The sequence below is a fragment of the Meyerozyma guilliermondii genome, genomic scaffold, assembly GCF_000149425.1.
Source record: "Meyerozyma guilliermondii ATCC 6260 scaffold_2 genomic scaffold, whole genome shotgun sequence".
NCBI lineage: Eukaryota > Fungi > Ascomycota > Pichiomycetes > Serinales > Debaryomycetaceae > Meyerozyma > Meyerozyma guilliermondii.
In genome coordinates, this window is record NW_001809799.1 from 688185 (window position 1) to 700731 (window position 12547).

The following is a 12547-nucleotide window of genomic DNA, read 5'->3' on the forward strand; positions in this document are numbered from 1 at the left end:
TATCTACATTATGCTATATATCGCCCCATGAGCCTCCACAGAGAACCATCGAGGACGAGCTGGCAGTGTCGGAGTACTCCACTGTCGCAGGACCCACCCGGGGCCGTGGCGGATGCTCAAGCATCGTCTCAATGAGCAGCTGGTACGAATGGTTTTGGAGATTAAACTCCAAGCCAAACTCCGGCGACCGTAAGAGCCGAGATATGAGTTGGTCGAGCAACTGTGGTAACCTGCCCTGTTGCTGCTCTCTCGTCAAATTAGGCGCCAATCGTCCTGCGGTTCGCTTCACTTTGCGAAACTGTCTTCTCGACATGTTGCGCACAAGATCGTCGCCATAAAACGGCCTCGTATTTGGCGGCTCATCCGGAGTAATGGTGTGTGTAGACGTAGTTTCCGACCGGAGTTCCGACTGTAAGTTCTCGTCCAAGTCCCATGACGCGGTATTATCGTCCACGAGCTCGGATTCGCAGTGATCGTTGCGCCACTGGTCGATGCGCTGATCTAGGCGACTCGACTGTGGCTGTTTCTGGTGAGTAAAAAGACGCTCAAGACGTGATTGTGACGGTAACGGAGCAAAATCGTCAATAAGCGAGTCTTCAGGATCTATCTCATTACCACTTTCACTCTCCTCGTCACTTTCCTCGACTGTTCCGTTGCTCAACAGTAAAATATCCGACCCCTCGGTGGGGTTAAACAATACCCACAGTGACGCCTCGGAGTCAGAGAGTATAGAATTTTCTCGCTCGTAAGCAGAGTTGGCATCCAAAGATCCCTCAGAGTTCAAGGTGGCCACCTGACGGCGAATAGAGCCCCGTTGTCCCGTTTGATAATTGGGGTTAAACGCCATATCAAATTGTGGATGTATGGATTAAATTTGTAATATTATTGTTTCCAGTAGTGTGCTGTACAGGATGATATTAGTAGGTCCCAGAAAACACTGTCAAGTCGTTATCTTCCTATCTTATCCTAAAAGTGATTTAAAAGAAAGAAGAGCTGTTGCCTTTCAGTCATCCGAATCCGTATCCGCAGTTTACATAAGCCAGATTTGTTGATAAGATCACGTGATGGTGGGGATAAGTCCGTAGCCGAGATCGTTGGGGTGCAACTACGACTAAAGAGAGTACACAATAGATCATGAGGGGAATTTTGTTGAGAACTTTTTGAGAAACCTTTTTTGGCTTGAGTGAATGTAATTGAAGAACTTATACGATTACTCCAAATTTGGTTTTATGTATCCGTGAAACTTTGGCTTAGGGTGATCGTCGAACTTGTCGATTTTGGCCTTTAGACAACCATAAATGATCACAACTTTGCCTGAATGACAGTTCAATCCTAGATTATCGACTGACAAGAAGATTGTGTGCGGTTAGAGTTGGGTCTACAACGTAGTGTATCGCTGAGAGATACCCTAAAAAATCAGAAAAATGTCGAGTCTAAAGAACGCTGATATCCTCAGGCAATATGGCAGGCACTTATAGCTAGCAGGTACCTTTGGTAAGGAATAGCTCAGCTTTTGTGACCCAATTGCCGTAATAAATGAATACCATTCTCAGATGTTCATTGCATTCAATATGTCACGTCATACGAGTGTCACAGGTCAATTGCTGGGTTAGTACTCAGATAGGGGTGAAAGACTAATTTCGAAATTTATATCCTCATCTTTTTCGGCTAAGAAGATATCCTCATCGTACTTACTTTTTCATGAAGAAAATTTTCGAGACTGGCGCCTAGTATTCATAGGTGCATTGGGTGCCATTAAAAGAAGTTATATGCCTGACAGAGGCTGCAACTTACAGAACAAACAATTGTTATCTATGGAACTCTCAATTTACTGTGGTGCTCATATATTCGAATTATTAGGAAGTCTCTGAATCATTTTGGCAGCCATGATTCGAAGAATTACCGCTATCAATAGGGCATGCAAAATTCGATTCGTCTAATTCATTGAGCCATTTGGTTGCATTATCATAAGCTTCTAGACTAATAGAATCGTGAACGGTGCCGTTTTCGTAACAAGCCTTGATTTTTATATGATAATCGTCGTCACCAAAATCAACAAGTTGGTATGTATTTCCAGGTTGCGAGGCGGCCCAGTAAAGATATTGTTTTTCTGCGTCTTCAGTTATATTCAAACTCATAGTTTGAGCTATTGATACAAAGGCTTTTATAAAGTCGGACCTTTGCTCTAACATATGCGTGACATCGACTGTTGTGATATGCAAGTGAAAGTATGTATCAGTAAAGTGCACGGTATACACCGGAACACCTCGTCAAGCTCATATGACAGAACCACACACTTACGTGAGATCTCCTATATTGCCTCCTTCTGCTTATCAAGACTTCATCTCGTGAAAAAAGAGCAGTGGCTTATTATTGTACATTCAGCAATCTCTACTTTACGATTCTCAACATTTTCGCTAAATTCGCACAGTAAATGATGAAATTTGAATTGTTGAGAATCTGCAAAATTTGATATTTTTAAGTAGTTGCATCTTACGAAACATCATTTGCCAAGTTGTTCTACAAAATCTGGGCTCCATAAAAGGCTGCAATCCTCCTATAGAGTAACTATATGGCTCCCATTTTGCAGTAATGAATAATCAGAAGAGTTCTATAAAAAAATACAAGAAATATCTTGAAATACGTTGAACAGGAGACTAAACACAAGCACCGCTGCTTCAGGCTGTTACATACATCACTGATAATTGAACTTGAGCAGATCAGTATAAATGGCTGCAAATTCACATGTTATTGCAATACACTTTTCGACATGTATTTTAGCTTACGAGTTTTGTCTAATTGATAGTAATCACCATAGTGTTTCAAAGTATGCATTTCAAGCCTTCAGTCTTCATTTGGTGACGGCCGTTCTGGTCGGTTATATGCACACTATAAGTACAAATACGACGGTCGGTGCGACATCGGTAATCATGGCAGTTAAAGGATTGGGTTCAGTAGACAAAACTTACGATGGTATGTTTATATTTGGGTATTACATTTTCGGATTCCTACTAACACAGGCTCCAAGCTTCGTATTGGAATTCTCCATGCCCGTTGGAACAAAACAATTATCGACAATTTGGTGAAAGGAGCTGTTGAAAAATTGAAGCTGCTCAACGTTTCGGAAGAGAACATCATTATAGAGTCTGTTCCCGGCTCGTTCGAATTGCCTTTCGGAACCAAGAAATTCGTTGACAAGTACGAAAAATTGGGAAAACCATTGGATGCGGTTATTCCTATTGGTGTTCTCATCAAAGGTTCCACCATGCACTTTGAGTACATCTGTGATTCTGTTACTCACCAATTGATGAGACTCAACTTCGATCTTGGACTTCCTGTGATCTTTGGTGTTTTGACTTGTCTTACTGATGAGCAAGCTGAGGCAAGAGCCGGACTCATTGAGGGCAAGATGCACAACCACGGTGAAGATTGGGGAGCTGCTGCGGTTGAAATGTCAGTCAAGTTTGAGTAAACTGTAGGAAAACAAATACCAACAATTCTACACAAACAACTATACACTGTAATTATACACACAATTATTCTTTAAATCGATTCTTACTCCAGCGGCGTATCGCCTATCTCGATCACGTGACGCCTCGTCGAGTTTTCACCGAAAGTTCACCGCCGTTCATTATCACCATGGCTGGATGTAAGTGTATTCCCCACGTATTTGCACCACAAAAACTAACTCAGTTCGCCTTTTAGACTTGGTAAAGTTCTTTCTTCCTCTTCTTCCAGAAGTGGAACTTCCAGATGAGAGCGTCACCTTGGACGAAAAGATTGTTTTCACCGTTGCCAGCGGAATCATTTTCCTCTTCGGACAATTGCCTCTCTATGGCTTGGGTCCCGACGCCGCCATGAACATTCGAGATCCGTTCTACCTCTTTAGGTCGGTTTTCGCCATGGAAAAGGGAACATTGTTGGAGTTGGGATTGCTTCCCGTGATGACTTCGGCATTCTTGTGGCAGCTTGCCGCCGGGTTACGGTTGGTCAAAGTGAACTTGTCGCTTCGTTCCGAGCGTGAATTGTTTCAAACTGGCCAGAAATTGACCAGTTTCATCTTGGGTATTGTTTATACCGCAGGTTTGATTGCTAGTGGATATTTTGCCCCAGCATTGAGAAACCAAACCGGCTTCGAAGACTCATTTCCAGTCACCACCTATGTGTTTATCTTCTTGCAGGTGTTCGTTATGTCTGCTGTGATGACTTTACTTGTGGAAGTGTTTGATAAAGGTTATGGATTTGGCAGCGGTATCTTATGTTTCATTGCCCTTCAAGCTGCTAGCGATTTGGTGAAAAATATCATTGGTTTGGAAGTGGTCAAATTGGCCAACTCCAACAAGTTTGAAAGCGTGGGAGCTTTAATGAACCTTATCAGAAGTTTCAGCTTTAAAACTTTGGGAAAGAATATTTACAACTCGTTCAACAGAGAACATCTTCCTAATTTGACCCAGGTTTACATCACCATTGTTACTCTTTTGGTGGTTGTGGCTTTACAAAACTTTAGAATCGAGTTACCCATTCGCTCAACCAGAGCCAGAGGCATGAACAATGTTTTCCCCATTCGTTTATTGTACACTGGTGCCCTTCCACTTGCTTTCGCCTACACCGTGTTGACCAATTTGCAAGTTTTGGGCTACATTGCGTCGCAATTGTTGGAAAGCTACAGCCCAGTGGCTTCTTCTGTGATTGGAAAATGGACCATCGACTACAGATCGTCCAACTTGAAAGTTTCATCGGGAATCTTGTACTTTTTGTCTCCACCAACCTCGATTCTCAACACTCTCGTTTCTCCACTCAAGACCGCTGCCTTCACATTTGTGGTGATCGTATTGTCTGCTTGGTTTGCCAACATCTGGAGTTCCATTTCTGGTTCATCGCCAAAGGATATCTCGAAGCAATTCAAGGAACAAGGTATTTCAATTGCTGGTAAAAGAGACATTTCTATCACCAAAGAATTGTCCAGAGTTATTCCCGTCGCTTCTGTAAGTGGAGCTACCGTCTTGGGCCTAATTGCTGTAGCTGGAGAGGTGCTTGGAGGTGCTGGAAAAGGCGTGGGTACTATAATTGGAGTGTCGGCGGCTTTTGGTGTGTTGGAAGAATTCATGATGGAGTACCAACAAGCAGGTGGAAACTCCCAATTTTCGGGAGCATTTGGTCAATAGTCATAAAATGTACTCAGAAAAGGATGTAGAATATTGAAAAAAGTAGTGCGGGTTTCCGTATTAAACGGGAAACTCGGTATAGATTGCAAAAAATAATGACTCCGACGCGATTCGAACGCGTGCATCTTTACGATAACAGAACTTGAGTCTGCCGCCTTAAACCACTCGGCCACAGAGCCATTGCTGAAGAAAACAGGCGGGTGCGAGGTTATACCAGTGGCTTTCGTAATCTCTTCTTGCCACTCTCAGTTGCGATTACACCTAATGGTACCTTCTCCAGGTTACAAGATAGTTCTTCTTGGAGACTCGTCTGTAGGGAAAACCTCCCTTGTACATCGTTTTACAAACGGCTCGTTCAATGAAAACACGGCGAATACCATTGGAGCAGCATTTATAACCAAGAATTTCCCACTTTCAAACGACCCAAATCGTCATGTAAAACTAGAGATATGGGACACCGCTGGTCAGGAACGGTACAGATCGCTCACACCCATGTATTATCGCAGTGCCAGAGTTGCTTTGGTGTGCTTTGATATGTCAGATATACAAAGTTCGTTTGAGCGAGTTCGATATTGGGTTGACCAAATGGAACTAAATTCATCAGAAACAGAAAAGAAAGTCATTGTCGTGGGAAATAAGAGCGATATGTACAAGGAAAGCGATTCAAATGAGCTAGCAACCATAGAAGCTTATTGTGAGGAACATCAACTTCAGCTATTCCAATGCAGTGCCAAAGATGGAAAGGGTGTCACCGAGCTTTTCACATATATTGTAGATAAGATTGACGATTCTTTCTTCCATGAAGCACATGACCAAACCGATGGCCGACAGAGAATTACTTTGTCAAGTGTGTCTAGTAGCAAGTGCTGCTGAGACAACCGCTTGTCATACTTGTCAAGGTCATAGCTTGTCAAAGTCATAGCTTATCAAAGACATAGCTTGCCAAAGTCAAAGCTTGTCATAGCTGCCATGCCATAGATTGCCCATACGTGCCAATAGTTATTTTTGTCTGACTATCTATCATTGACTTTACTAATATCTACATCTAATATTACAATTCAAGTCCCTTTTGTCTCCAGTAGTCCCTCTTGATGTTCTTGTCCAAATTGCTCTTTTGCTTGTCATCTTCATTCGTTTCTGATACCTCATCTGCTTCGTTTTCATTCTTAATACCCAATAACCCAGATATCTTCTCTTCGTTATCTTTGGCCAGGACCTCCTTCTTATTAGCGGTAAAGGTATCATCTTCACTATCGACAGTCATGTCTGAAAAATAGTACTTATCATTGCCATTGTGCCCGTCACTTTCATCATCGGTAATGGCTGGTGTAGGATCATCGGTCACCATTGCTTGGTTGACCACCATATGTCTTTCGTCATTAAAGTCTCTTTCCTTTCCTTTATACTTGATTATGTCTCCTAATATTGACTGACCAATACGTGCTCTATAAGTAGCACTGTGTAGTTCGTAGCATTTGTCGATGAGAATCTGATAAGCTCCGCCAAATGCCTTTTTTACATCACGAAGATTGTAAGATGAACGAGATATGTTGTTCGATGGGTCAGAGGGGTCCTGGATAACGATCGAGAATGGATTCTTTGAAGCATTGAGTTCTGGATAATGTCTCTTCAACAAGTATTTTGGCATATCGGTTCTCGAGTCAATGGCTAGTATCAAGTTGTCGTATGAAAAGTTTCTGCCATACAATTCAAAAAACTCAATTAAGAGAGAACCCAAGTTGTCTAGTATGCTCATGTTCTCTGTGGCGACTCTTGGATGCAATTTGAGAAAATGATAGCAAAGAATGATGGTGGAATAACCCCCAAGACCACCAACGTGAACATTATTGAGCCTCCGCGAGCGTAGAAATTGCTTCACAACTAGCACCAATTCACGAAGTCCCGGGGTGGAAGCTAACCATTCTCTGATTTTAATTGCAGCATCTATACCATTGCTTCTTTCAAAAGAAACATCAATGTGAATGTTGGAGTCAGGATCGACAAATTTAACGATAGGAACCTTTGCTTTGGCGATCACCTCGATGTTCTTTGCTAACTTTTTGCTACGCAAATGTGTTGAAAGCTGGTAAAGACGAGACCGCTGCTCTCTGTCTCCATCCCTGGAGATAACCACCATATCTATATCGGAGCCAGGAAGATACAAATCTGTGGCACTGGAACCAAATACATGAACTTCAGTGTCGGGCCAAAACTTGGTTATGGTAGATTTTAGTCGTCCTATGACGTTGTTCCGTGTAGTTATCTCTAGTTTGGAAGGCGAAATATAGTTGACAAAGTCCTTGATTTCTAATGTGAGCCAATCGGCGATTTCTTGTTGCTTGGAATGATCTTGGTTCTTGATCCATGGATATAAAGACGAAGGTTCTTTGGCAATATGTCGATTTCCACTTTGATCGTCGCTGATAATGCCGTCATCTGAGTAGTCGTCGTACTTGTTCGCTTCTTCCTCGGACGAACTGAACCCGAACTCTATAAAATCTTGGTTCTTGGAAAGTTCATTATACTCCATCTTGCGTTTTTTTGATGCTGGTTGGTGGTTGTCACTATCAACTTTTCGTTTTTTAGTATCGGTTTCACTATTATTCTCGTCATTCTCGCTATCAGACTCGACAACAATGTCGTCATCTGAGGAATCTACGAGTACAAGGTTCTCGTCCTTACGATTATGGTCAAATATTGCACTCGAGTCAGAGTCTGAGGATAGCACATCGTAGTTATTTTTTGACTCTACGAAGCCTGGTTTGGTCGTACTTGGCTTGGAGTTCTTGCCATTCTCCTTCTTGCGTTTATTTCCCATTGGTGAAACAAATTATTTGGTGATAATTGAGAGGCATCGAAAAATTTAGTCAGGTGACTTCAGCAGAGTAAAAAGAAGAAGTCAGTATATATTCGTACTACTACTCACATATATAGCAACAGCTGTTGTAACGAGTATACTGAGCCATTGCATCAACTTCTTAAATGCTAAATTGAAAGTTGTAGCGACTTCCATGCCTAGAAATATTACCACTAGTAGTGTAGTAGTGGTGATGATAAAATGAGGTCGAACCAAACATAATGCTTGAAGTAGCAAAATGTCTATGATGTAGCTGAATGGTCCCAAATATGGTACTCTGAGCGTAGACTTGCGCTGTGATATACTGCCAACTTCTTTCATGGTCAAATCGTGGATCTGGTCGTCGTCGCTTATTTCGTCGTCACTCTCGATTGTCCTTGAATCTGGGGCTAAGAACCATTCTCGCTTCATGGCTTCGAGATATTTGAGCACATCAGAAGATATCATTCTGGACGGGGTCTCTTCTTTTTCACTATCCTTGATCATCGCATACACAAGCACTGCAAAATCATTCAAACATCCCGAAGGTTCAAGTTTGGCGTTTGCTTGAAACCACTGGTAAAATGTCTCACTTGTTAAGGAATAGTACCAATCGAGAATCTTTTGACGAATAATTTGTGGATCGGTCTCTTGCTCAATGAGATGTGAAAAAGGAAGCTGTCCCACGCATAACCAACACAAGATAAGTCCCAAAGAATATATATCACTCTCATACGTGTGCCGGGGAGGAGCCTTGCTGACGTCTGGGCTGTTTTTAATAACTTCTGGGTCGTAATTCGTGAATAGCCATAGCTCGGGTGCTGTGAATTCCAAAGTTCCGGTATTTCCTCTGCGTTCCTCGTCTTGAAAACGAAGCTTATCTTCGGTCACATCATGCTTGTTTATAAACTTTCCTTCGCCAAAGTCAGACACCAAGATCTTGGGAAGTGAATCACAATAACTTTCCATCTCTTCGTGCGAAAGTAGTACTGGGACAGTGGTATTTCCTGGATCATATTTTGTGTCTAGCAAGCAGTTTGATGGTTTCAAATCACGGTGAAGAATATTGTGGTGGTGGAGATAATTTACAGCAGTCGAAATATCTTTGAAGAATTTCCAAATCTCGAGTTCTGAAAGCCACAGCTTGTTCTTTGTGGTAGGTTCCTTTATACCATCACGAATACTTCTTCGACGAGCTCTTTCTCTATCTACTCGCTGTTTTGCCGTCAGTTCATATTCTTGCTGAAAATGCTGTTTCATGAGTTTTTCAAGATGTCCACCATCGCAATATTGTTGCAAGATAAAGACATAGGGAACCTTTGGACTGGAAGTGCCTAAATTTGTGCGGGCATCAGATGGAAGAAAAAACGTCTGCAGATCATCCATATCACCCATTTCTAGCCACACATGGTTATATCTGATCAAATTATGCTCGTATGCTCCTTTCACTGATAATTCGTACAAGATGAGTACTTCGTTTAAAACCTCTTCCAAATACTTTAGTTGGTTTCCCATACTAATTCGCTTGACAGCATACGTTCCTAGCACGATGTCATTGAGTACATGTATAACTTTGTAAACCTGGGCATGAGCTCCCAGTCCCAAAGTATAGGGTGGAACTTGCTTGAAAAATCGCTTGAAATAACCTTGATTAAACACATCATCAGGCAAAGATGCCACAGATGGCTCATCATCCGCAATTGGCATTGCCTTGTAGGGTAGTTTTTCCAACAACTTGAAATAATCATGATCCATGAAAGCTGAAGAAACTTGAGTTACCCCAGACAAAGTGGGACGCAGCAAACGAATATCCGTATTTTGTGTTTGGGGGTCTCGATTATTCGAGTGACGTCTTGATGAAGACGACGGCTCCCAATTGAATCCACAATTAGGACACGTCAATTCTGAGCTTCTGGATTGATCTGCAAAATCATTCTTGTCTGCCCGCAGAGTTGTGACAAGCTCGATGGAATTATTCTGGTTATTGTGGAGAACTAGTAGGCCACGATAAGGATCGTGTAGCACCTATTTTATTGATTCGGTATAAGGAACCAATAGACATACGTGGAAATGTTTCTAGCCATAAAATGCACTACCTTGTCACGGATGTTATCACCCGCACACATCCTCACATTGGGGTACTGATATATAACTATACCTAGCAGCGTGGTTGACGAAGTTTATACATGAGGTCGATGAGTTTACGACTCAAAGCTGGAACCTACTAGTGTCTTCAAGATCACCAATGGGGCATACCGGAGAACTCGATGGAGCTTTGTTTCCAATTCGGCCAATTTTTGTGGTGAATAGTGGTTGGTTGACTTGAGCTCTCATTTTTCGCAGCCGGTCCGGAACTGGAGTTCTTATCCGCTTTCTATCATTTTTTTCTGAACCATGCTCTGGGCTTTCTCTCTTGAGAGTCCTTGTGGGTGTTGGAATTGGTGATATCTCGGAGATGGTTGTGTAGCAGGGTGATGGAATGAGTGTGGCTTGAGGAGGCAGCGATGCTGAAGCTTGGGGAAGTGCAGAAACTTGGCGGAGTGGTGATGCTGAAGTTTGGGGAAGCGGAGAAGTAGCAGCAGAAACATAGCTATCAGTGTATCGCGACCTTGTAATCTTGATTTGTCCCATTGGACTCTTCGACTTTTTAGAGCCCCGTGCAGAGATCGAAGACAGTGGACTACTTTTCGCCAACTCTTCCTTGACAGGGGTATTACTGGAGCTAGGCGTCTCACGGTATAGTTCGTCGTGATCTTGCAACCACGTTTCCTTGAGTTTGGGTAACATGGTCCACCGATTTTTGATATAAGGTTTAATGTCATGTTTGTGGTTGTAACATGTAACAAGCATTTCGTCAAGCATCTGAATGTCTTCCGAATCGGAAATATGAGAGAGGAGACCCTTCACTTTCTGTTTGAAATCAAAGAGCAAAAACCCTTTCAAAAAAGAAGACTTTGTCAAGAATTCTTCTCTAATCTCAAATACTTCCTTCACGAACTTTTCCTGAACGAGGAACTGTGTAAGCTCCAAGAAAGTATTATTGTCGCTTAACTTGTTGCAAATTAAATTGGGAATTGACTTTCGAAGATGATCATGCTCACTTTTCTGAACAGCTTTTAAATATGCTTTGAAAGCCGCTATAGTCCACGAGCCAATATTGCTTGCCTCTAGTGCTTGTTCGCGACTTTCCTCTGTAATGGTAGTAAGATTAGCAATTACCTTTTGAACGAGTTCGTCGCAGTCGTCATGACGATTCTTCAACATTTCGCTGAAGAGTGTTATTTCCGAAAGCTTTTTGTTTAAAACTTCTAGACTTTCATCGGGCCGTTCTTCATTAATTTCCACGGCATCTTCACCTGCAAGCTGAGTAATATAATCGACCAATGCAACAACATCTTCTTCAGGCAATAAGCCTTCACATGTGCTAATAATATGATGAAATACGTTCACAGTGCCGTCGTCCTTTTTGATAGACTTGAGTAACTTAATGTCAAAGTTCAGTATAAGAACACGAATGAGCTTTGTTGTAAAGAAATACAGTGGGTCCTGGTGCACAAAGTGGGATGCGGTGTTTAGGATCGAGCTCAAGTACCCCATTGTGGCATTCGAGATTCGTACTTCTTTTCTCAATATTGGTTTGATAGAATCCAAAACCGTACCAAGCGCTTCTAATGCTTGCATTGGAGCTGTCTCGGATATGGCTCGTAAGGTAGGAAGAATTATATCAGCACTGCCGTGGATAGTTTGCCTACACAACGGACGAATTTCCGTAAAAAAAACGGGCTCTGTCGACAAACATCTCATGTCGTCTAAAGACTTGGGAACGCCAGCTGCATTCAGGTTAAGAAGCCTCTTGATCAACTTTATTCCGTATTGTTGTCTCCCTTGTGTACTATCCTTCCCATAATAAAGTGGTATGCAGACATCATGAATAATCTGTTTCCAAAACTCTTGAGCAAAATGTATTGGTAGAGGCTCAATTGGATTACCCAACGTGTAAATGATGCCCATATAGATATTATGCAAAGCATTGAACGCTATCTTATCATCCGCAACATTTAGGTTTGTTAGTGGTCTAAGTAAGATCGCCATTTTTGTACTATTTGCAATAGGATCGTACTTTTCTTTGGTAGGTGATTTAGGACCCTTGATAGGTTTAAAAGCTTCTTGGCACAAGCTGTATGTCACGGCATTCCATGAAGAGAGAGCTATCTCCCTTATCGATGTATCATCATACTCGAGACAATATTCATGTACCTTGATCAATTTCGTGAAGTAAGATGACTTTTCGTAGGACCTATCATTATTGCAAGTGAGAAGAATTAGGCTTGTCCAAAAATCCATTGCAAGTCTTATCTTCACTCATATCAAGGAGTTTCTGAAGGGACATAACAACTGATCTATCATTTAGATCTCCTTTGTCCAACTCAGATAGTTTGAAGCGAAGTTGTGGCTGGCAGCCGAATCCTACTGTCAAGTAATTTTCGAATGGAAGGCACAACTCTTTTGGTAAGTCAGAAAGCTGGCGACCAGCTTCCTAGCATGG

The 12547-nt window shown here is 42.1% G+C and overlaps 7 protein-coding genes and 1 non-coding gene across 8 annotated transcripts; 2 read left to right on the plus strand and 6 right to left on the minus strand. All coding sequences in view use genetic code 12, as the record gives it.

Moving 5' to 3' along the window:
* Positions 1 to 13: 13 nt before the first annotated feature.
* Positions 14 to 847, minus strand: PGUG_01575 (uncharacterized protein; the record flags this gene model as incomplete). Its single annotated transcript, XM_001485854.1, has 1 exon — positions 14 to 847. The coding sequence occupies one exon, from the start codon at positions 845 to 847 to the stop codon at positions 14 to 16; it is 834 nt and encodes a 277-aa protein (XP_001485904.2).
* Positions 848 to 3857: 3010 nt separating this feature from the next.
* Positions 3858 to 5165, plus strand: SSH1 (Ssh1p; the record flags this gene model as incomplete). The annotated part of the gene is made up of 1 exon (XM_001485855.1): positions 3858 to 5165. The coding sequence occupies one exon, from the start codon at positions 3858 to 3860 to the stop codon at positions 5163 to 5165; it is 1308 nt and encodes a 435-aa protein (XP_001485905.1).
* Positions 5166 to 5261: 96 nt separating this feature from the next.
* On the minus strand, positions 5262 to 5344 carry PGUG_06005. Its single transcript has one exon. It is a non-coding gene; the product is annotated as a tRNA-Leu (tRNA).
* An 85-nt stretch (positions 5345 to 5429) lies between these two features.
* On the plus strand, positions 5430 to 6038 carry YPT53 (Rab family GTPase; the record flags this gene model as incomplete). The annotated part of the gene is made up of 1 exon (XM_001485856.1): positions 5430 to 6038. One exon carries the CDS (start codon positions 5430 to 5432, stop codon positions 6036 to 6038), a length of 609 nt encoding a protein of 202 aa, XP_001485906.1.
* A 178-nt stretch (positions 6039 to 6216) lies between these two features.
* On the minus strand, positions 6217 to 7983 carry PGUG_01578 (non-canonical poly(A) polymerase; the record flags this gene model as incomplete). The annotated part of the gene is made up of 1 exon (XM_001485857.1): positions 6217 to 7983. The coding sequence occupies one exon, from the start codon at positions 7981 to 7983 to the stop codon at positions 6217 to 6219; it is 1767 nt and encodes a 588-aa protein (XP_001485907.2).
* An 81-nt stretch (positions 7984 to 8064) lies between these two features.
* Positions 8065 to 9756, minus strand: PGUG_01579 (protein kinase; the record flags this gene model as incomplete). The annotated part of the gene is made up of 1 exon (XM_001485858.1): positions 8065 to 9756. One exon carries the CDS (start codon positions 9754 to 9756, stop codon positions 8065 to 8067), a length of 1692 nt encoding a protein of 563 aa, XP_001485908.2.
* A 453-nt stretch (positions 9757 to 10209) lies between these two features.
* Positions 10210 to 12345, minus strand: PGUG_01580 (DNA-binding protein; the record flags this gene model as incomplete). The annotated part of the gene is made up of 1 exon (XM_001485860.1): positions 10210 to 12345. One exon carries the CDS (start codon positions 12343 to 12345, stop codon positions 10210 to 10212), a length of 2136 nt encoding a protein of 711 aa, XP_001485910.2.
* On the minus strand, positions 10365 to 10823 carry PGUG_01581 (uncharacterized protein; the record flags this gene model as incomplete). Its single annotated transcript, XM_001485859.1, has 1 exon — positions 10365 to 10823. One exon carries the CDS (start codon positions 10821 to 10823, stop codon positions 10365 to 10367), a length of 459 nt encoding a protein of 152 aa, XP_001485909.2.
* Positions 12346 to 12547: the final 202 nt, after the last annotated feature.